Source organism: Lotus japonicus, chromosome 1, assembly GCF_012489685.1.
Source record: "Lotus japonicus ecotype B-129 chromosome 1, LjGifu_v1.2".
NCBI lineage: Eukaryota > Viridiplantae > Streptophyta > Magnoliopsida > Fabales > Fabaceae > Lotus > Lotus japonicus.
In genome coordinates this window covers 129,508,414-129,530,459 of record NC_080041.1, presented here as the reverse complement: position 1 = coordinate 129,530,459, position 22,046 = coordinate 129,508,414, and the positions used below count along the sequence as shown (strand labels likewise).

The 22,046-nt window shown below is 36.1% G+C and overlaps 4 protein-coding genes and 1 pseudogene across 4 annotated transcripts; 3 read left to right on the top strand and 2 right to left on the bottom strand.

Moving 5' to 3' along the window:
* Positions 1–115: 115 nt before the first annotated feature.
* Positions 116–1,872, bottom strand: LOC130730685 (40S ribosomal protein S20-2-like). The gene is made up of 3 exons (XM_057582748.1): positions 1,681–1,872; positions 1,476–1,589; positions 116–472 (listed from the first exon to the last, which is right to left on the bottom strand). Exons 1-3 carry the CDS (start codon positions 1,790–1,792, stop codon positions 330–332), a joined length of 369 nt encoding a protein of 122 aa, XP_057438731.1. The 5' UTR covers positions 1,793–1,872; the 3' UTR covers positions 116–329.
* A 3,208-nt stretch (positions 1,873–5,080) lies between these two features.
* Positions 5,081–6,188, top strand: LOC130730683 (polygalacturonase inhibitor-like). Its single transcript, XM_057582746.1, has one exon. It carries the CDS (start codon positions 5,105–5,107, stop codon positions 6,110–6,112), a length of 1,008 nt encoding a protein of 335 aa, XP_057438729.1. The 5' UTR covers positions 5,081–5,104; the 3' UTR covers positions 6,113–6,188.
* Positions 6,189–9,532: 3,344 nt separating this feature from the next.
* Positions 9,533–10,643, top strand: LOC130730681 (polygalacturonase inhibitor-like; annotated as a pseudogene).
* A 4,947-nt stretch (positions 10,644–15,590) lies between these two features.
* On the top strand, positions 15,591–16,685 carry LOC130730680 (polygalacturonase inhibitor-like). The gene has a single exon (XM_057582745.1). It carries the CDS (start codon positions 15,611–15,613, stop codon positions 16,625–16,627), a length of 1,017 nt encoding a protein of 338 aa, XP_057438728.1. The 5' UTR covers positions 15,591–15,610; the 3' UTR covers positions 16,628–16,685.
* A 362-nt stretch (positions 16,686–17,047) lies between these two features.
* On the bottom strand, positions 17,048–22,038 carry LOC130730679 (uncharacterized). Its single transcript, XM_057582744.1, has 5 exons — positions 21,346–22,038; positions 20,173–20,257; positions 19,898–20,067; positions 19,361–19,635; positions 17,048–17,433 (listed from the first exon to the last, which is right to left on the bottom strand). Exons 1-5 carry the CDS (start codon positions 21,719–21,721, stop codon positions 17,257–17,259), a joined length of 1,083 nt encoding a protein of 360 aa, XP_057438727.1. The 5' UTR covers positions 21,722–22,038; the 3' UTR covers positions 17,048–17,256.
* Between the last annotated feature and the right edge of the window lie 8 nt (positions 22,039–22,046).

Sequence of the window (22,046 nt, the reverse complement as noted above, 5' to 3'; positions counted from 1 at the left end):
AGTTTGAGATTCATTTTGGCACCATTTAAGGAGGATACATCAAAACAGCTTGATGAGTGAGTGTTAGGTTTGAAAATCTGCTGGGCAGGATAAAAGGTGCATATGAAGAATAATATAGATAATAATAATAATAACTTTCTGACATAATATCAAAACAAAATTCATCATGTATGATTCTAGAACGTTTTAAGCATGATTTCTCGAGGTATTCATCGATGTTCACTACCGTAAAACTAGAGAGAACAAACCAACTCAGTTCCACAACCAAAACTTCAAATACAGAAGAAATAAACAAGGGATCATAACAACATTAAAGTTTCGAAACCAGATCAAGCATCTGCAATGGTAACCTCAACCTCAACACCAGGTTCAATGGTGATTGAGGTAATCTGCTTGACCACGTCTGGGGAGCTGTAGAGGTCAATGACTCTCTTGTGCACACGAAGTTCAAACCTATCCCATGTGTTGGTACCTGAAACAAGAGGCAGTGTCATGAACTAGGCAGAATATCATTCATTCAACAAGACACAACACTCAAAAAAGGATACAAGCTGAGCACAATAGTTCAAAAGTAAGGTCATGAGGCATATTAATACAGCGTAACAGTTTCATAAAGATAGATCAAGAGCATGCAATTCAGGTGACAGAGGAAATTACACTTCCTTGACTTTTGGATTAAGACCAGGAAGAATGACACTTATCAAGATTAGTCACCCATGTTCAGGGTCACGTGAAAGTTCATACACATACATAAAATAAATTGCAAAATAACAAAAAACATAAGATAAGGCCTAAGATCACACGCATAGAGGAAAATCAACCATGAGATAAATAACAATTAGGAAACCACTAAACGATGCATCAGTTCCAACTTATACTAGAACAATCCATAAGATGGTCAATTTACAGCAAATAGCCATCACAATTTGTTGAACAACATTCTGATTTAAGTACCAGATACCATTCAAGAAAAATGAGTACAAAAAATATCAGACAACTTGCTCTGACTTCAAATTAAAGTTTCAAAATTGAACCAAACCAACTTGTAAATCTAACAACTTTCAGGATTGGTTAATATCTAAAACTTAGAGCACACCCTCTAGTTATAGCCTTTAAGAATAAACCAATAGCTAAACTCACAGCTCTGTAACACAAGGAGCCAAAACAAACACTACTATTTTCCACCACACAACAAAATTCTCCTTAAGCACAATCACAAGGAAAACAAATTCAAAAATACAACAGACAGAACTAGTCTTTTTGCAATCCTTCAAGCACAATTGGAATCACAGCTCAATTGAATTAAGACTAAAATTACAATAAAATTATAAATTTGTTTTCCATAAACAAGTTAATTTCTACGGATTATCACATTTTTGCTTTTCACTAGTTTCATTGAATCAACATCAAATCTTTAAACTAAGCAACCCACATCATATGAAGAACAACTGAATTTCAATCCAAAACTAAATTACCTTCTCCACAAGGGGACTTCCTGGTAGTGATGTTAAGAACCTTAGTAGGCATCCTAACTGGTCCCTTAACCCTGAGTCTCTTATCCTTCGCACCACGAATCAGGTCGGAACAAACTAACACCAAACAGCAAAAACAATCAAAAGGGTAAGCGAAAATCACAACCAAACAGCAAAAAAATGGAAACTATGATGGATTGAGTGATACCCTTCTCGAGATTCTTGACATGCTTGGAAGAGAGAGTGATCCTGATCTTGTGGATTTGCTCCCCGGTCTCCTCGTAGCCGGGTTTTGCAGGCTTCATAGCGAAGGCAGCCATGGTTGAGAGGGAAGGGGAGAGAAGATTGAAGCCGCTGCTGTGGAAGAAAGAGCGTGAATGAAGCGTAGGAGGTTGAAGAAGACCTAATGTGTGATTTTAGGGTAAAATGATTTGGGCTCGTTCGGATCCTTCATAAGCCCAGCCCATAACTTTTATTATCCAACACCAGGCCGGCAGGCCCATGCTAGTAATTTGTTTTTTTTTTTCAATTTTTTAAAAATTTAAAGTAAATATTGAATGTAACTAAAAAAAATTGACTAAAGCCACGATAGGCTTAGGTGACCGATAATATTTTGGCACATGACATGAGTTAGAAAGAGACGAAGATAAAATGGACTCAATCGACAAACTATCTGATTTTTAGTAGAAATTGACTTGTGTGAAGACTGTATACTTAGAAAACAAAAACGAGTCAAATTGCAGAAAAGATGGAATAGAAAACTAAACACGGAAGAGAAAACTTTCATCTTGATACTAAGCATATTTTTGTACGGCCTTGTAGTAAAGTAAATATACATACTAAAGTAACTCTAAACATGAAAAATAAGGTGGCATAGCGGTGAATTTGTTAATTTTTCCCTACTTGTAAGTTGGTCAGTATCTCCTATACTAAAACTAATTATATATTTCTTCTATTTATAAAAAATCGATTATATCAATTGATTTGCACATGTGAACTCTGTTTGGATCATCGTTCGATATAATTATGCTTGATATATGAAGTTTGATAAAATGAAGGATATCGAAGGTCATGTCCTTGAAAATATTATGAGGTGTTTGAAAATAGTTGAAGTAGTTGAATAGAAGGATCACTCCTCCCAATTCAAAGTTTTTTCCAGGAAGTTTCAACTTTTTGTGTATGAAAATCATATGCAAATGTTTAAAAATTGAACGTTCTTTGGATAAAATAAAGTAAAATTAGTTTTGGATATAAAATTACTAAAACGTCCATTAATTACGTTTTCACACTCATTACATACTTAATTATGTTTACATTTTGCTCCCTTAACATACTTAATGAAAAATGTGAGTCGTATCAAAATACTATTGTATTTGTGAGGTAGAAATATTATTTCTTCTTTTAACTAATAGTGAATTTTGGATAAACAATAAAAAGCACATGAATTATAATTATGGTGGATAAAAACAACTTCACTTTACTTTTGTCCACTATAATTTTTTAGAGAATTTCCAAATGTACATATATAAATGCTTTGTTTGATCTAATTGGTCCCCACAATCAAAATTCTAGCCCCGCCCTTGATTAATCCTAATGTAAGAGCATGAATGAATACCCTTCCTAGCAGATATAATGATGAGACATGCTCTCATGTGCCCCACTTCACTTCAAAGTAGAGTGTCTTACAATGTAATTCATCACCAACAAAACAATGTCATAAAGAAGAGCAATCGAGTGCAATTACAATGTATGTTTGAATAACGGTTGAAAATTGTAATTGTCTAAAACAACTTCTCTTAACTTTGTGGTTGTTTGCCATATTTTATCTTCACTACAATTTTCTACCGTATATTCAAACAATAATGCATGCACCCATCTCAACAAAACAAGATTTTGTAAATAGCAATGTGTCCCTCCTCAGTCCTCACAAGGCTCAACATTCAAGTATTACAAGTCAAGATTTTAAATATTTTTTTCTCCTGAAATTAGCAGTTTTAACTTCAATCAAATACAAGGAAACATGTTATCTTCAAATAACACCAAAAAGTACCATGTAAACTGATAAATCCTGAACTTACAAATAAATGAATGTCACATGTCAATGTAACCTTCTTCTAATGGGGTTGTCTAAATAACCCTTGTTAAAAATTGGGTTAAATCATCTTTTAATGAGGTGTCCCAATAATATTATAACATCTGTCTTTATGAATTTCAACTCATTTCATTATTTTTTTATTTTCATAATATTCATTTTAATAAATAACCTATTTACACAATAAACCAATAAATTATGATAATAACACATGTATCCTTTTTTAAAAAAAAGAACTTACAACCCTAATCGGCCAATCCCCAATTTCTTCCATTTTCTGGATCTGCTTTGTTGATTTGTGAGAAACGAAATAAACATTTCTTACAAATTGATTGTTTGTTTTTTGGGAAGCATCAAATTGATTGTAATGTTCAAGTATTACTAATTGTTAGGGGATTGTGCAGCAGAAAAATATCTCTAAAACCATGTTACGGAAGATCAAGAGATCCAAGAACAATTTCAATCATTATATCAATATTCATCAGACATAGTTTAAGCAATGAATACACCAAATTAAAGTCTATAAGATCTATGTGAACCATTTTTCTGCCATGTGAACGAAACTAAAATGAGTTCTACGTTTAAAGCAAACATGGAAGAAACTGGGGATTTAGTTCTTAGTTTTTTTCTTGAGTAGGAGTTATGTGTCATTATTCTAATTGATTGGTTTATTGTGTAAATAAGGTATTTAATAAAATAAATATTATGAAAATAAAAAAAATGAAATGAGTTGAAATTCATAAAAACATGTGTTACAATATTATTGGGACACCTCATTAAAGAGTGATTTAACCCATTTTTTAGCAAGGGTTATTTAGACAACTCTCTTCTAATATTTCCTTATACACATTATGAAGGCATTGTGAGATTGGAACTGAAAATTGTTTTAGTTCAGAAAAAAACGTGTGGATAGAAAAAAGGTAATAGGAAAGGATCCAATGTGCCTGTTCAAAGTTTTTTTTTTTTTTTTGGTAAGCAATGAATTAAATAAAAGAGGCACAAAAGGGTGCCAACCCTTACAAATAAAACAGAAAAGAGAAGATACAAGGGGGGAGAGAGAAAGGATAATATAGTAGAAACAGGGGAATAAACACATGAAGAAAATAATAATAACATGGAGCCCTTTAAAATGAGAGACAGCAACAGTGCCTGTTCAAAATGATTCCTCTTGTTTTGATTCATTCATTGCGATACACAATACACAGGTGGTACGGTAAGTGATGAAGCTATTTGTTCTTTTTAGACTCGTGAATTGCGATCACCACATCCCGTTCAATTATTACTTTTTCTTGCTATAGTTGCTAAGATTAGTGTCCCACACTGCCACACACCACATGGTAATATTGAAAGAAAAAGGAAAAAAAATTGAACCTTTCTATTCTGCATAGTTTTGTTGGTTTGCACATTTTGATGAAAATGCATATAAGAAATACATGTGATTCATTAATGAGCACAGCTGTAACTAGCTAGGTATGTACGTTTAGCTTCACAATATTCTATAAATTTGGACAATTCTCATACGTTCTTATCAAACCAAAAAATGGGAATCATGTTTGGAAATGCATTGCACTTCCTGTTGTTCATGCTGTTGTTCTCCCCTGTTGCATTCTCAGGTCGGTGCCATCCACAAGACAAGAAAGTGCTGCTTCAAATCAAGAAGGACTTCAACAGCCCTTACCTCCTAGCTTCATGGGACCCTAAAACAGCTTGCTGCGACTGGTATTGTGTCGAATGCGACCCCAAAACTCACCGCATCACGTCACTCATCATATCCTCCTCTATCCCAGACACAAATCTCTCAGGCCCAATACCACCTTCTGTGGGTGACCTCCCTTACCTCGAGTACCTCGACTTCCACAAGCTTCCCAAGCTCACCGGCCCAATCCAGCCCGCCATCGCCAAGCTCACCAAGCTCAAGTCCCTCTCCATCACCTGGACCAATGTCTCCGGCCCAATACCTGATTTCTTGGCCCAACTCAAGAACCTCGACTCACTCTACCTGTCCTTTAACAACCTCTCGGGTCACATACCAGCCTCACTCTCCCGCTTGCCTAACCTATTGTCCTTAAATTTGGACCGGAACAAGCTCACAGGCCCAATCCCGGCCTCATTCGGGTTCTTCAAGAAGCCTGGGCCAAATCTTTTCCTATCCCATAACCAACTTTCAGGGCCCATTCCTTCTTCCTTGGGCCAGTTGGACCCAGAAAGGATAGACTTCTCAAGGAACAAGCTGACAGGTGATGCCTCCTTGCTTTTTGCGCACAACAAAAAGACACAACTACTTGACCTTTCAAGGAACTTGCTTTCATTTGATTTATCCAAAGTGGAGTTTCCGAAAAGCTTGACATGGTTGGATCTTAATCACAATAAGATTCATGGCAGCATTCCTGTTGGACTCTCTGCGGTTCAAAATTTGCAGCAATTCAATGTGAGCTATAATCTACTTTCTGGTAAGATACCGCAGGGTGGGGAATTAGGAAAGTTTGATAAGTTTTCCTATTTTCACAACAAGAACTTGTGTGGAACCCCACTTCCTAATTGCAAGTGATTAAGAAATTAAAGCTAGCTAAGTGGTCTTGTATCGACTTGTTCTGACTTGAATTAATGTAAGACTATTTGAATAACCGTTTATATCTATTTACAACTTATTTTAAGTTTATTTCAATAATATTATAAAAAGCACTTATAAACAAGTGCTAATGCGATAAATACTTACTTAATTAAGTTATATACCTTTGACAAAAAAAATTAAGTTATTCACCTAACCACATTTTAATCTATGTTTAGATAATATTTCCACGGTTCAATCAGAAGCAATCTCAACACTCATTTATTTTTATTCACGTAATTATAATTCGAGATTTTATTTTAGAGAAAAAAAATCAAAAAACTATTCTCTCTCTTACCATATGAATGAAAGTTTATTCGGATAAAACTTTTAAAATGAGTTTATCTGTAGAATAGATGCATAAGAGTATTTCTATTTAGTTTTAAATATATTATATCTTAATCATTAAAATGCAAGAGTGAATAAATCACCACTTAGTACTTAATGTAAATAAAAAATTATTTGAAGATATTTGCATAGTACATACATTCAATAAATACTTAGAGTGAGAAAAAATATAAGATAAATAACTTGTTAATTTGTTATATATAAAGAGAATGATAGAGAAAAAAAATGAAATGTTTGTTGGATGTCTGCAACAATCAGTATCATTGCTGAAAAAGCCTTTTCAATTTTGTTGTTTGTTTGTTGTTTCAATCTTCATCTCTTAAGAGTGATAGTTATTTCACTTAAAACATACTTGATCTGATATTCTTTTAACATTATTGGCTAAAAACACTCTAACACTCAAGTTATAACATGTGTGAGAAGCGAGTGCCCGAATGATAGCTCAAGTAGTAAGAGCTAGGCCGCTAGGGACATAAGGGTTGAGTGGGATGAAGGGTGAAAGGTCCCGAATTCGAATCCGGAGGAGGGATTAATTTACTAACATTTCTAACAACTAACATTTATCTATAAAAAAATGTGAGAAGCGGAGAAGAAGGTGATGATGTGTGTACATTACATCTTGCACCTTGTATAGAGTTGGGTTTTGAGGACTCCGAGGTAAGGAAGTCTAGGGAAGTCTGAGGTTGGATCATTGGAATTTTTGACATGCTGTTTAATTGAACAGATAGGAGCAAGCTTGCATACTCTGTGAGAAATTTGAATGTCGCGCTCGTACCTCAAGTAAAGAGTCGTTGACTTCGAAAATGATGGGGTAAATTGTGACACAAGTTGTCGTGGAAAAGCAACCGATCATGGGAAGACCCCAATTACCATGATCTTTGTAGAGGTTAGTAGTGGCTTAGGGTAATTGACATTTGTCGTTGGATTTCTGAGGGGTGGGAAACCATGTTGAGTGGGGAATGCTCGTCAAGTGTTAATCGAATTTGGAGGACTAGCTGTTTTTACAGGCCTTCTATCATGGCCTATGGCCTGTCCTTATCGCTTTGCCTAAACTGTTCGTCAAGGTGATGGCTTGTAGATGCGGTTCGTATGGTACCAGTTACTGAGTATCCAAACAATATTTTCTTGTCATTGATCGTGAGATAGAGGCCGGAAGGATAGTGTACTTGTTCTTAGCCGATTGGTGAAAAAGCAAAATCTTATTCAAGTGCAATAACTCTTATCACAAATTCACAATGGGAGAGACATTCCATGGTAATAAATTAAGGGATGAGGATATTATGTTTATTCTTCTTATTACACTAATTAAATTTAACATGTCACTCAAAAAAAATGTTTGAGTTAGTCACAAGTACTTTTTAATTGATATGACAAACACTTATTGGTGGAAAAAAAAACAAGACAATCTTATCCTGAAATAAAACCATCAACAATGACCCTTCCTAACTCGCCATTATGGAGAAGGAATGATGAAACATGCTCTCTTGTGACCCATCGCACCTCAAAGCAAGAGTGTTTTAGGGTGTAATTCAACATTCTACAAAACAATGCAATTAAAAGGACCAATCCAGTGGCAAATGCAGTCATCTCAACAAAATATTTTGTAGATGGTGAAGTTTATCCCTTCACAATTTTTTTTAAAAGTTTGTCTAGAAAATAGTTTTGATTTCAATCAAATGCAAAGAAAACAAATTTTCTTTAAATGACACAAAAAGTATACCATATAAACAGAGAAATATCAGAGCACGAAACTCACAAATAAATGAATGTCAAATGTGAATTTCTTCTAATTTTCATTATGCACATTAATAATATCCACTCCAATTTGTTGGGTGAGATGACATACATTAAAACTTCCATAGGTTTTCATGTTAGGAACAATCATATGGATTAAATACTACATTTTTTAATGAAACAATAATGTCTCAAGTTCGAACTCGAGCATTGTGAATGACAGTATCACTTTGATGGGATATTCCAAATTCAAAAATGATGGATCCATGTTTTTCTTGAAACGAGATTGCATGAATCTCCTTGCTTCCGGTGGTGTTACACGACCTTGTCTGACTATACTTGCACAGCGGAGCTGCGTTGACATGATAATGGTGTGGCCGCAAAAGACACTCCAACGCCGAAGTCAATCAAAAAGCATAGAGAGAATCTTCAAGTCTAAGAAGAACTCAAAATATAGCATAATGACTATTGCGTACGTAAATGAGCAGTCGCAACACCTGTATTTATAGGTTCGATTTCAATCATAACTATCTCTACAGGTTGTTAGGAAGTCTTACAGAAGGATTTTTGAAATTATGGTTGTCCTTGGACAACTTCGTGTCATTATTAGTAAGAAGGTCGTGTGCGACGGACCCGACTTAGCCGGTACGAGACAATTTTTAACTAAATCATTTCATCAGTTAGGATACATTTGAGGCGAGAAAGATATTATGCATCAATCAATCTGAAAAGGTTAAGGTAAGAAAAACGTGTGGATGGAAAATGTCATGGGAAAGGGTTTCAATGTGCCTATTCAATAATTCAATTTTAGTGGCCGCATCTGCCTTCTACGCGTTGCCAAATCCAATGGCAAAAGCAACTCTTCATCTTTTGGTTCATTGATACACTGTAAGTGATGAATGTTGATAAGCAAACACTGCCGCCCCACACTGATAAGCATCAAGTTGAAGCTCTTAATTTGTTGTTTTTGGACCCGTGAATCACATTCACCCGATTCACCACATACTGTGCAAAGCCAACTTTTTCTAGCACATGGTTTTATTGAAAGAAAAAGGAAAGTTTACTGCATAGGTTCTTCGGTTTGCACATTTAGATGAAAAATCACATTAGAAATTATACATGTAATTCATTAATGAGCTGTAACTAGCTAGCTAGGTCCTTTTGTCACTATCGAAATCAATTCATTGTACCCCCCCCCCACTTGATATCAATTCCGCATGCGGCAAACGTGGCTCTATAATGTGTTTATCTTTCGCATTCTATAAATTTGGATGATAACCCACATTCTTGTTCAACCGAAAAATGGGAACCATGGTTGGAAATGCAATGCACTTCCTCTTGTTGATGTTGTTGTTGTTCTCCCCTGTTGCATTCTCAGGGAGGTGCCACCCAGAGGACAAGAAAGTGCTCCTTCAAATCAAGAAGGACTTCAACAACCCTTACCTTCTAGCCTCTTGGGACCCTAAAACAGCTTGCTGCGACTGGTACTGCCTCAGGTGCGACCCCAAAACACACCGTGTCTATCAACTCTTTTTGCAATGGGACTCCAATCTCACAGGCCCAATACCACCTTCTGTGGGTGACCTCCCTTGCCTTGAGTCCCTTGACTTCTACAAGCTTCCCCTTACCGGCCCAATCCAGCCTGCCATCGCCAAACTCACCAAGCTCAAGTCCCTCTCCATCATCTGGACCAATATCTCCGGCCCAATACCCGATTTCTTGGCCCAGCTCAAGAACCTCCGCTTGCTCCACCTTTCCTTTAACAACCTCTCTGGCACCATACCACCCTCACTTTCCAAATTACTTAACCTCTCGTCCTTGCATCTGGATCAGAACCAACTCACGGGCCCGATCCCAAGCTCGTTAGGGTCCTTACAGAAGCCTGGGCCTGATATTGTCTTGTCACACAACCAGCTTTCAGGGCCCATTCCTGCCTCCTTGGGCCAGTTAGACCCGGACAGGATAGACTTTTCAAGGAACAAGAAGGTGATGCCTCCTTTCTTTTCGGGCCCAACAAGAAGATACGAATACTTGACCTTTCAAAGAACTTGCTTTCATTTGATTTTTCAAACGTGGAGATTCCTACAAAGAGCTTGATATGGTTGGATCTTAATCACAATATGATTCACGGGAGCATACCCATCGGATTGACTGCAGTGGAAAATTTACAGCAATTCAATGTGAGTTATAATCAGCTATCTGGTAAGATACCAAAGGGTGGGGAGTTAGGAAGATTTGATAAATATTCATATCTTCACAACAAGGACTTGTGTGGATCCCCACTTCCTATGTGCAAGTGATTAAGAAAGCTAGCTAAGCTGCCTTGTATCAGAAGATTCTCACTTGAATTAAAATAACCCCTCCTGAAAGAGTTTACTTACCGTTCAAATTAACTTATGTCCCTAAGCTCTTACCACTTGAGCTAACGTTACCTCAAGTAGTGTTAACATCCAATTTTATGACTTTGAAAATATAGCAATATAGCCAAAAAATAAGAACTACTACAAAAATTTAAAATTAAAAAGGAAGAAAGGACAACCTTAGGAGTAAAATTGAAAAAAATAATAAGAATATCATCCCTTATTTTAGACTTTCAGTCTGATGTAATTTGTCCAAAATCCAGAGTGTGAAACTAGACTCTTCCAAATTCCTAGTACAAAAGGCTTCTTGTCACCTTATAAGTTTTCTAAATTAGTAGAGCATATATAGCATTTAGAACCTGCTCTATATTACTTAGAAGCTGGGCTAGATTTGAAAAGAGACACACACAGAGGAGAGGGGAGATGTTGTGTCCTGTGATGACTTTGTAATCAGAATATATAAGAATATTTCAAGCAAACACTACTTCATATTCTAATTTGAGTATCTCACAAATTGAGACCAGAATTTGTAGGAAAGAACTTTAATAGGTGTTCCTTGTCATATTGAGGAGCAGCCATGAATGAAAACCATCAATACATGTAACTAGAAGTATAAGACAACTCTCCACAACTATACAAAGTACAAACATACTCTATCTACTTGTAATCTATTGTTTAAAGGGTAGGATGGATTTCTTTCAGTGTAACTCTTAATTCATATCAAGTCAGCAGCTTTGAAAGAGAATGCGGCAAACAATTAGCATAGGTCAAATCAGAATACAACCACAAACTCAAAGCGTTCCAAATCCAAACAATCCAAGCCTAGAGAACCTAAAAACAAGTTAATAAATTATAAACTCTCTCCATAGATAGATTTAAAATACATTACTAATAATAGAAAGCCAAGTTTTGGAACTATAAACCAAAGAAAATCCAAACCAGTGATAAATAAAGAGGAAATAGTATGAGGTCCTTGAGCTTCTTGTTAAATCCCTAAGTGATCTCAAGCACTGTGTGGTGAATCCTTAACCATTGCTTCTTTGCTATATAATTTCTAGAACATATAGACATGAAAATTAATTATTAGTTCTACTCTTGTATTTCTATTCTAGACCTAATTTCTATCTGATTATCACATAACAAAGCAACAGCCATATGAAAAATATCACTTTCATCAGCATGGCCAAATCTTCAAATTTATATTCAATAAACACCATTTAGGGAAAATAACATAAGCAATGAATGAGATTCCACGGACAAAGCATAGGACGAAAGAAAAAAAAAAATCCCCAAATTTTTCCTCATTCCAGACATACATAATTTCAGTCCCACAATAAAATCTCTGGTTCCACACAGTATCAGAAAAAATAAGCGAGATATAGGGGAATTGTGAGAGAAATTTGGGAAGCCCAATCTATGACTCAATTGCACAATTGCAAGGGACATCATGACAGAGGTGAAAAGCTTCTGATGGGAGAGGGCAATTGTGAGCTTCTGTGAGACTGGGCGCGCGAGACAGCTTCTCCAATAGTCAGGGGCAGGGGCGTATTCGTGATTTTTTTTGTTGTGGGCCGAAATAAAAAAATTTAAAAAAATGTCAATGATAAAAGATTCATTAAAATACAACTTTCATTTTTTTCATATTACTAAATTTATCTATTATTGTATCAACTATCAACTGTGATATTTTCAGCAAAATCTCAATTTATTACTAATAAATTTATGAAAATGTCATCTTTAATCTTGCAGCGAATTCGAGTTTTAACAACTTTCATGTAAAAAGATATGGTTCTGTAAATGCTATTGAAACCTGAACTGTCAGATATCAACAAGTGATTTCTAGTTTCAACTAAAGTTTGGTAAAACTTGAATAAACTAGACACTTATCCTAAATTCAGATCTTGAGAAACATCTTGAATGATATGTTTTAGTTGAAACAATAAAAAAAAATTTCTATCTCAGAAAAAATCTAAGGGGCATTGAATCTTCTATTTTAATTCAGATAGTTGCAAATTAAATGCAGAACAAATATACATTTATTCTATAATGATGTTTCATATCTCCATCTTATGACGATCATTACTCACAAACTAAGGGGTTTTTATATCATAAACTTCAACTTGATGAGCATCACATAACGTTATCACACTCTCAAATAGTTTTTTACTTGCTTCAGACTATTGTCTCTCGATTCTTAAATATGATATTTAGTTGTTGACACAAAATTCAAAATATAAAGTATATTTTTGGGGGGGGGGGGCGTGGCTCATGTCAGCCACTCCGTGCCAATGGTGGGTGCTGGGCGAAAGAGATTGATGTAGAGCTCCCCCATGGGCCCACTTTTCAGGAAAAGGTGGGGAAATGTGAGGATTTGACTCTCTAATGCAAGGTTTTTAGTTCTTATTTTGGAGTTAAGAATTAAGAACTAAGAACTTTGCCATTGAAGGCGCTGACATTGACTCCTTAGTTCTTAAAAATAAGAACTCAATTCTCATATAAAGAGTTTTGCTTTTTGAGTTCTTAGCTTAAAATATTAATTATTTCTCTCTCATTTTAATTACTTTATTACTTTATGAGTTTTGTTTTATTATTTTATGAAAATAAAAAGTATAAATAATGTGGTTGGTAGGACCAAATGAATAGTGGTAAGAACTAAAAACTAAGAATTAAGAACTCATGTTTGGAGCAAAATTGCTAGAGAGTTGCTTAAACATATGTGGCAATACGGGCCCACATGAATAGTGTTAAGAACTAAGAAATAAGAACTAGCATTGGAGATGCTCTAAAGAGTTAGTTTTTTTTAGTCAAATGTTAGTTATTAGTAAATCAGTACAAATTATATTTTTTCGGTTCTTCAAACCTTTACCCTTTACCTATAATTACTTTTAGCTCAATCATGTGAGTTACTCATCCCTCTAAAGAGTGTGAGGTAAAGGAAGCTACTGTAAACATTGCACTTCCCGTGGGATGACTAGTTTTATTTACTTTCTAAAAGCATTTTAAAATAATAGCTGTAAAATGGCTTTGAAAATTAAGGGAACATTGCTTTTATGATTGATAGCCTAGCATTGTGGGGGGGGGGGGGGGGGGGGGCGTGGCTCATGTCACCTACTCCCTAGATACGCCCTGCCAATGGTGGGTGCTGGGCGAAAGAGATTGATGTAGAGCTTCCCATTGGGCCCACTTTTCAGGAAAAGGTGGAGAAATGTGAGGATTTGACTCTCTAATATAAGGTTCTTAGTTCTTATTTTGAAGTTAAGAATTAAGAACTAAGAACTTTATCATTGGAGGTGCTGACATGGACTCCTTAGTTCTTAAAAATAAAAACTCAATTATTATATAAAGAGTTTTGCTTTTTGAGTTCTTAGTTTAAAATATTAATTATTTCTCTCTCATTCAAATTACTTTATTACTTTATGAGTTTTGTTTTATTATTTTATGAAAATAAAAAGTATAAATAATGTGATTGGTGGGACCAAATGAATAGTGGTAAGAACTAAGAACTCATGGTTGGAGCAAAATTGCTTGAGAGTTGCTTAAACACATGTGGCAATACGGGCCCACATAAATAGTGTTAAGAACTAAGAAATAAGAATTAGCATTGGAGATGCTCTAAAGAGTTAATTTTTTTAGTCAAATGTTAGTTATTAGTAAATCAGTACAAATTATATTTTTTCGGTTCTTCAAACCTTTACCCTTTACCTATAATTACTTTTAACTCAACCATGTGAGTTACTCATCCTTTTTTTTTTTTTGGTCCGGGAAGCTACTGTAAACATTGCACTTCCCGTGGGATGACTAGTTTTATACTTTTATTTACTTTCTAAAAGCATTTTAAAATAATAGCTGTAAAATGGCTTTATGGCATAGTGAAAATATAGCCTAGCATTACTTTTTGTTCCTAGCATTCTTGAGTGGATGAATTTATACTAAAAAATGATATTAAAAGAATAAACTTTAAAAATTATTTTTGGTTTGAACTTTAAAAATTATTTGAATAGAATACAAATATTTTTAGAAATAAAATTATTTAAATTAAATGAATATAAGATGAATGTAATGAAATTTTCATCGTGGTTTATTTTGTTTTTTTTTGAATATTAAGATTCAGCGTTTGATGCCTTAAAAAAGTGGTTAATAAAAATATCACTGTATTGCCAATAAGATGTTGGTCTAGTCTTGATGCTTCCTCTTTTTTGGTTTGGATAGAGGATGAGTCGCCAGGTTTTGTTGCTTTTGTTCGTTCTGACATTTTGGCCTCTGTGCCCGCTTAGCTTCAATATATTTGAATTCATTTCAAAAAAAAAAAGATGTTGGTCTAGTCTTAAGCAAGCTAGACTTTATAAGAATGAGAGAGCCCAAATTTTAAATTTTCATGAAAGTCACTTGTTGAAAGGGACAAATAATTGTTTTTCAAAGAAATGGTAACATCCGATAAAGATAAAATAAAATATATTGACAAGGTAAATAAACTGTCTCACCATCTTAATTGTTATATCATAATGAATGAAAATTAAAAAAATTAGGCTTGATACTGAACATGATAATCGTTCAACCATTTTTACTGTATAAACATAATCATTTTCCTCAAACAACTTGTAGACATAAGATTAATTACTTTAAGTTTTTAAAATCACATTATTTAGATTAATATCTTCAAACAAATATTTTCTATGCACACTATTGAGTGATCAAACTCTCAATCAAGTAAATAATGTTTGAGGAGTCAAATTATCTACTGGTTGTAATACTTTGCACATGATTTGCAAGCAACATTTCACTGAATAAACTATGATATAGGTGCCTCGCTAACTTTTGATTAAAAAAATTCAAATTTATATATGAAAAGCTATGACTAGGTTCTCTTGCCCAATATAGATATCTTGGCAACCCCACTAGATACGATTGATTCCCATATGGGAAACATGGTTATGTTTTCCTCTCCATTACAGTCTATAAATTTGGACCTTCACCCACATTCTTACCCAACCCAAAAATGGGAACCATGTTCGGAAATTCACTACACTTCCTCTTGTTCATGTTGTTGTTCTCTCCTGTTGCAATATCAGAGCTGTGCAATCCACATGACAAGAAGGTTCTGCTCCAAATCAAGAAGGATCTTAACAATCCTTACCTCCTAGCCTCATGGGACCCAAAAACTGATTGTTGTGAGTGGTATTGCCTCAAGTGCGACCCCAAAACGCACCGTGTCTATGATCTCTTCTTGCAAACGGACACTGATCTCTCAGGCCCAATACCACCCTCTGTGGGTGACCTCCCTTACCTCGAGTCCCTCGAATTCCACAAGCTTCCCAAACTCACCGGCCCAATGCAGCCCGCCATCGCCAAGCTCACCAAACTCAAGTACCTCCTTATCACATCGACCGGTATATCTGGCCCAATACCTGATTTCTTGGCCCAGCTCAAGAACCTTGAGTTGCTCCACCTTTCCTTCAACAACCTCTCCGGCACCATACCACCCTCACTTTCCCAATTGCCTAACCTCTTGTCCTTACATTTGGACCGGAACAGCCTCACGGGCCCGATCCCTGACTCGTTCGGGTCCTTTACTAAGCCCGGACCAGATCTCATCCTATCCCACAACCAGCTTTCCGGGCCCATTCCTGCCTCCTTAGGCCAGTTAGACCCAGACAGGATAGACTTCTCGAGGAACAAGCTGGAAGGTGATGCCTCCTTTCTCTTCGGACGCAACAAAAAGACACAAATACTTGATCTTTCAAGGAACTTGTTTTCGTTTGATTTTTCCAAAGTGGGGTTTCCTAAGAAGAGCTTGATATGGTTGGATCTTAATCACAATAAGATTCATGGGAGCATTCCTGCTGGATTGACTACAGTGGAAAATTTACAGCAATTTAATGTGAGTTATAATCAGCTTTGTGGTAAGATACCGCAGGGTGGGGAATTGGGAAGGTTTGACAAGTATTCATATCTTCACAACAAGTGTTTGTGTGATCCTCCACTTCCAAACTGCAAGTTAATAGATGCTATCTGAGTGTACTTGACCAAATTATGCTACTTCGAATAAAATAAAAGTCTTGTTTGAGTAAGAATTCTTGTTGTCTCATCTTAGCACTTAACAAAACTCAAATCCCAAGTCTTACTCAAGTAAAATCAAACTCATTCATTATCATACAAGTTAAAATTTAATTGGATAAAGTTTTACTCAAATCAATGTCTTTAAGTAGGTAATATTATATGCCGGATAGCATGAAATGCTATTATGTTTAGTTACCACTGCTCCTATTTTTATCACCATTGCTGTTCTCTCACAACATTGCCACCCATAATACAATCAGGCCGACACATAAAAAGACAAGAAATTAGTTGACCTGGAAATCATGAGTTAAAATATCAGTGCAATTGAATTCCCACCCAACAAATTTATCAGTTTTTTTTGCATATAAAAAATAAATAAAAAAACACTTATGTCCCCATTATTATAACTTTAATGTACAATTTTGTTATGATAATGTACAACCCCCCTTCCCACTTCATTTGGGGAAGAAGTCTGGGATCAACTATGCAAGGTTACAATTTTAGTGGTGTAAGGTGGAAAGGACCACTGATCAATCAACATTCAACAGTATAAAAGCAATATCTTAACCAAGTGCAGTGACTCTATCACAATGGAGGCTCTTTCCATGGTAATCTATCAAGACCATCGACGATGGCCCTTCGGAACTCGCCATTATGGAGAAGGAAGGATGAGACATGACCACCTGTGACCCATCTCACCTCAGAACCTGGCCAAGCTTTCTGAAGTTCCATCACTGAATGTTTTGGGATGTATCCATCATCCTGCAAAACAATGTTGGCAGTGATTAACAGGACTAATCCAGTGGAAAATGCAGTCATCTCAATAAAACAAAACTTTGTAGATAGCAAAATGTCTCTTCATCAAGAGGATTTCACAAGGCTCAACACTCAATAATAGTGGTTAACATTTGAATACTTAAACCCTAGAACTAGTAGTTTTAATTTCAATCAAATACAAGAAAAATAACATCAGGAAATCGCCATAAAAGCAAATAAATATCAGTGAACCAAACTGAAAATCCCTTTCAACCTACTTTCATTTATTGTCCCAACAACAGCTAGATACAGGATCGGGAAGAAAATGAAAATTCAGGGTGTTTTTAAAATACTGCAACTCAAATCTCAATGCAGAAAAACCAAGAATCTTTTACAAAATAAAAATATTTAATTTTCTGAAACTTCCATGGTAATTAAAACCGGACCGGCCGGTTCGACCGTAAAAACCGGGAACCGGACCCTAGGCCGATCCAAAACACCAACAAAACCGTCTGATAAGAAAACCGTAGTTGAACCGGGAAAACCGGCCGCGAACCGGACGAACCGGGAAAACCGGCCGGTTGCCGGTTTTGAGCGGTTCAGTGAAAAATGATTTCTTTCCTGCTTTTTCATGAAAAATTGGGCTCGGACAAAAAAAATCATGAAAGATGGGCTCAGCCCATGAGACCAGATCCTTAAAAAAAAGGGCAAGAATGAAGAAACCCTAGAAATATCAAAATAAACAAACAGCAGCCACATCCTGCTATGCGCAGTGTCAAATGATATCAGAAGCTTTGGAATCATTGATAGAGTAGGCGTCCAACCTCAATTCATGGAGTTACCATCCCAGGCTCGTGAACATGGCATAGACGAGGCTCTGGTTACTAAAATGGATTGAATGGACATCAAACGTTGGTTGAGGTGGGAACTTAATCAATTGTGGAACCTGTGGATCTGAAGCATGTAGGGGGAGAAGGGATTAAATGCAATCTTGTCTGTTTGGATTTGTCATAAGGTTGTGAAGCTTAATAACAATCCTTTTCACGCATCAGGATATAGGGAAAAGGACTTGTCAAGCTCTGTAGTGGATTTTGGCTGCTGTTATATTTTAACTGGGATCTATATCAAATTTGGTCATTCATAGGAACGGTCTGGGTGTTTCTATTACAAAGTTCTATACTTTTACCTTATATACTTTTACCTATACAAATCATGTTTCTATTGCAAAGTTCTTGACTTTCTTTATAGTATGATATTATGAATATTATTTTTTTTAGTTTTTTATTCAATACTTTACCTTATATACTATATATTTATCTTAAAATAATATTAATTAATTTATAGCGGTAAAACCGGTCGGACCCCGTTTCAACTAAGGTTGAACCAGTGAACCGTGAACCAGTGCCCTCACCGGTTTGATCACCGGTCCGGTTTTAATAACCTTGGAAACTTCTGTCATGTTAGCAAACTATCTGACCCGGCTTGATGTCAACGGCCCGGTCCACCCGATTGAGACCACCATAAAGAGGGCTGCAGAGTTTCATCACGTGCTTAATATTATAAACAGTATTTTCAAAGAAAACCCTCACAATTCCTCCAATCAGGTCGGAAGGCACCAATGGGTCCAAATCTTAACCAAAAGTACCCAAAATCATAAGCGTTGTTGAACATGGCCCAGATCACAACCTTGTTGCAGGCAATCACGCCGTGTCAGCTAGTTTGCTAATATGGCATGCTTTAGAAGATCAGAGATTCTTGTTTTGTAAAAGATTATTGGTTGTGCTGCATTGATAGAATGCTTTTTCAACAACTCATAACTAAAAAGATTTAAACAACCATGGAAATGGAAAATCAATTAAAATAAATCAGATGTAAGTTTCTTCCAATTTTCATAATACACATTCATAAGGTGATGATGAGAAACGGAACTTACAGTAGCAGCAACAAAGATTACAGCATTGGGGTTTTTGGGAATTGGAAAGCGTGTGACATCTGTGAGTGACAACACATTTCTCATCCGTTCCCTCACCTCCTCGAGAGTCATTGCAATCTTCTGGGCTGCAAGATCATCTCTCAACGCTTCCCAGGCAGTGCCGTGCTTTAAAATCCCCTCACAAAATGCCACAACGGCAGAATGTGGTGAGAGGAAAGGGAGTGTGGCAACAGGTGAAGGGTGAAGTGATCCAACCATTGCAGCATGTACTCCTCCTAAAGTCCATAACAATATTGCAAAAAAGAATTATACAAAAGGACAATCACAAAGATTCTAAAATTTAAAACTTATTTGCTTTGCCCTGGGACAACCACTATGTTATTACATCTAAAAGGAGATCTAGTTCAAGCAACAAACTAGTTTATTTCTCCTGAGGTATATAGTTGCAGTTGAAAACACAAGAGCATAGGTAAAAGTTAAGTGGAACTGAACAAAAACATAGTGCAAGCTCTAGTATGGGTTACTGATGAGTCTTACCCATACTAAGTCCACAAACACCGATCTTGCCAAAACCCTCTTCAGAGTCCAACCAGTGTAAGAGACCACGTGCCTCTTCAATGGTTGCTCTTCCTAACAAAAGCAAGTCACTAACACACAAAAGTTTCGCACCTCGCTGCAGAAAAGGTCGTCTTTGTCCATAGAATGGACTGCATTTGGATATACCATGAATACAGAGCATAGATTTAATGAATAGTTTAAACAAATAAAGTGCTTTTGATTTCAAAATGAGACCATTAAATAGTGACCCTGACCTTTCAAGTACCATGGTTGCAATGTTTTCCTTCACTAATGGTCCACCAAGACGCAATCTTCTTTCAAATGTATGGTCCCCAGTTCCTGCAAGGGGAAAAAAGGAATACAACTTTTAAACAAAATGGAAATGTCTTAAAGACATTATCAGAGCAAGACAGAAATTTAATCTTCAAGGTTTTTGTATAAAATAGCTATTTCAGCAATATGATGAACTTATCAAGCTTTTAACAAAATTGTTTTATACAAAACATGGCTTTGATGCAAAGAAGAAAAAAGCACTGTATTTTCATGTGCATAATTGCTAAGCACATCCGTCACACAGAATGTTCACTAGATGGAATCCAGAAAGCCAATAAGCTAAATACATAATCAGACTATCCTTTTGCATGTAAACAAACAATTCATCCAGAACAACACGCGCTACACTGACCTTAAGCAATGTCCTAAAGTTGGGTTTTGCAAGGAGTACGACAGGATGGAATGAAAGATAAAGGCATAAAAAAAGCTTAAAGTCAATTAATTCGTCAAGAGGGCAGGAAAACAGAAGGACTGAAATAAAAAAGGTAGCCATTCTCTTCCATCCTTAACCATTTTGCATCAAACATAAGGACAAAATGAAACAGCACAGGTATAAATTAAACTATTATGAATCTGCAGTTTTACCCTACACAAAGTTGTCGAAATAATTATTGTATTACTATGTACATCCATTTCAAAACACCTTCCTTTCCAGTCAACTCTTCATAATATTTCACAATTACTTCACTTTTACATTTTGTCTGCCTAATCACATCATCTCCTCCACCTCTTAGCAATCAGCACTAATGTATATAGAGTATGTTTGGTTTTCCATCCATTGGCACATTCAATCACACGCTTTCACCTTTTTATAAATGGTAAAACAAACACACTCATAGTCTACAAACACAATTTAAACAAGCTAGCAGTAGATCAGATTTTAATCCAGAAAAGCCAACCCATATCCCAAGCCAGCAAACTTGACAATGAAATAAACACTCAACACATCAATCATATCTCAAAAATCCATCATTCATCAATTCAAATCAAACTTGGACCCCCATTGATATCAAACAAACAACAAACACCTTCAAATTCAGCAACCAAAAGAAACAACAACAACCATTAACAAACCAAAACTGCTATAGTTTTACCTGCAAGATGAACCACACAAGCCATTCTATGAGTAGGCACAGACTTAGGCATAAGGAAAGCAACCCTTGCATTATGACACTCAGGTGGCAATGCAGCAAGAAGCTGATCCCCACAAGGAGTCCTGAACACCCCTTCTCTCAAACAAGCCGTCTTGGTCTCCCAAACGGTTCTCCAAACCGGCCGAACCAAACTCGGTGGCCAATTCTGCCCAGCAACTTCCGGGAACAACTGGTTGATCATCTTCTCAAGCATCTCCAGCTTCGTCCCACCCCATCCTCCGGAGAAAAACGGTGTGCTGATCTTCGTCCGGTGCATGAATGCTCCATAAACGTGGTCCAACACATAATGAAGCATTCCCAGATTCACCGTCACCATTGAATTTCAAACTTACCCAGAAATCAATTCAGGAACTTTAAGATCGAATCAATCTAAAGATGCAAGCTTTTATCGATTTTGATCAAGAAGGGTAAAATGAGGAAAAGGGTTGGTGGGTGATTGTTTGTTGATTCATATACAAAACACAAGATTGAGAATCATGGGAAGAGGATACATGTCTGTAACGTGGAGCGGAAGAATGGGAAATGGGGGAAGAAAGAGAAGAGAGAGTGATTGTGATAAGGATTGGATTTGATTGAGAAGAGAGAGGGAGAGAAAGAGAGAGGGAGAGAAAACTGTGGGTGTTGACAGACAAGGACACAAG

Bases quoted from the DNA above. Each gene is read 5' to 3' on its own strand.
- LOC130730679 (XM_057582744.1), bottom strand. From the start codon at position 21,721: ATGGTGACGGTGAATCTGGGAATGCTTCATTATGTGTTGGACCACGTT. The intron at 19,636-19,897 runs GTAAGACTCATC...TATGGACTTTAG, and splicing joins TGTTTGTGGACTTAGTATGG to GAGGAGTACATGCTGCAATG. The intron at 17,434-19,360 runs GTAAGTTCCGTT...ATTGTTTTGCAG, and splicing joins TAATCTTTGTTGCTGCTACT to GATGATGGATACATCCCAAA.
- LOC130730683 (XM_057582746.1), top strand. From the start codon at position 5,105: ATGGGAATCATGTTTGGAAATGCATTGCACTTCCTGTTGTTCATGCTG.
- LOC130730685 (XM_057582748.1), bottom strand. From the start codon at position 1,792: ATGGCTGCCTTCGCTATGAAGCCTGCAAAACCCGGCTACGAGGAGACC. The intron at 1,590-1,680 runs GTATCACTCAAT...GTTTGGTGTTAG, and splicing joins TGTCAAGAATCTCGAGAAGG to TTTGTTCCGACCTGATTCGT. The intron at 473-1,475 runs GTAATTTAGTTT...CTCTTGTTTCAG, and splicing joins GAAGTCCCCTTGTGGAGAAG to GTACCAACACATGGGATAGG.
- LOC130730680 (XM_057582745.1), top strand. From the start codon at position 15,611: ATGGGAACCATGTTCGGAAATTCACTACACTTCCTCTTGTTCATGTTG.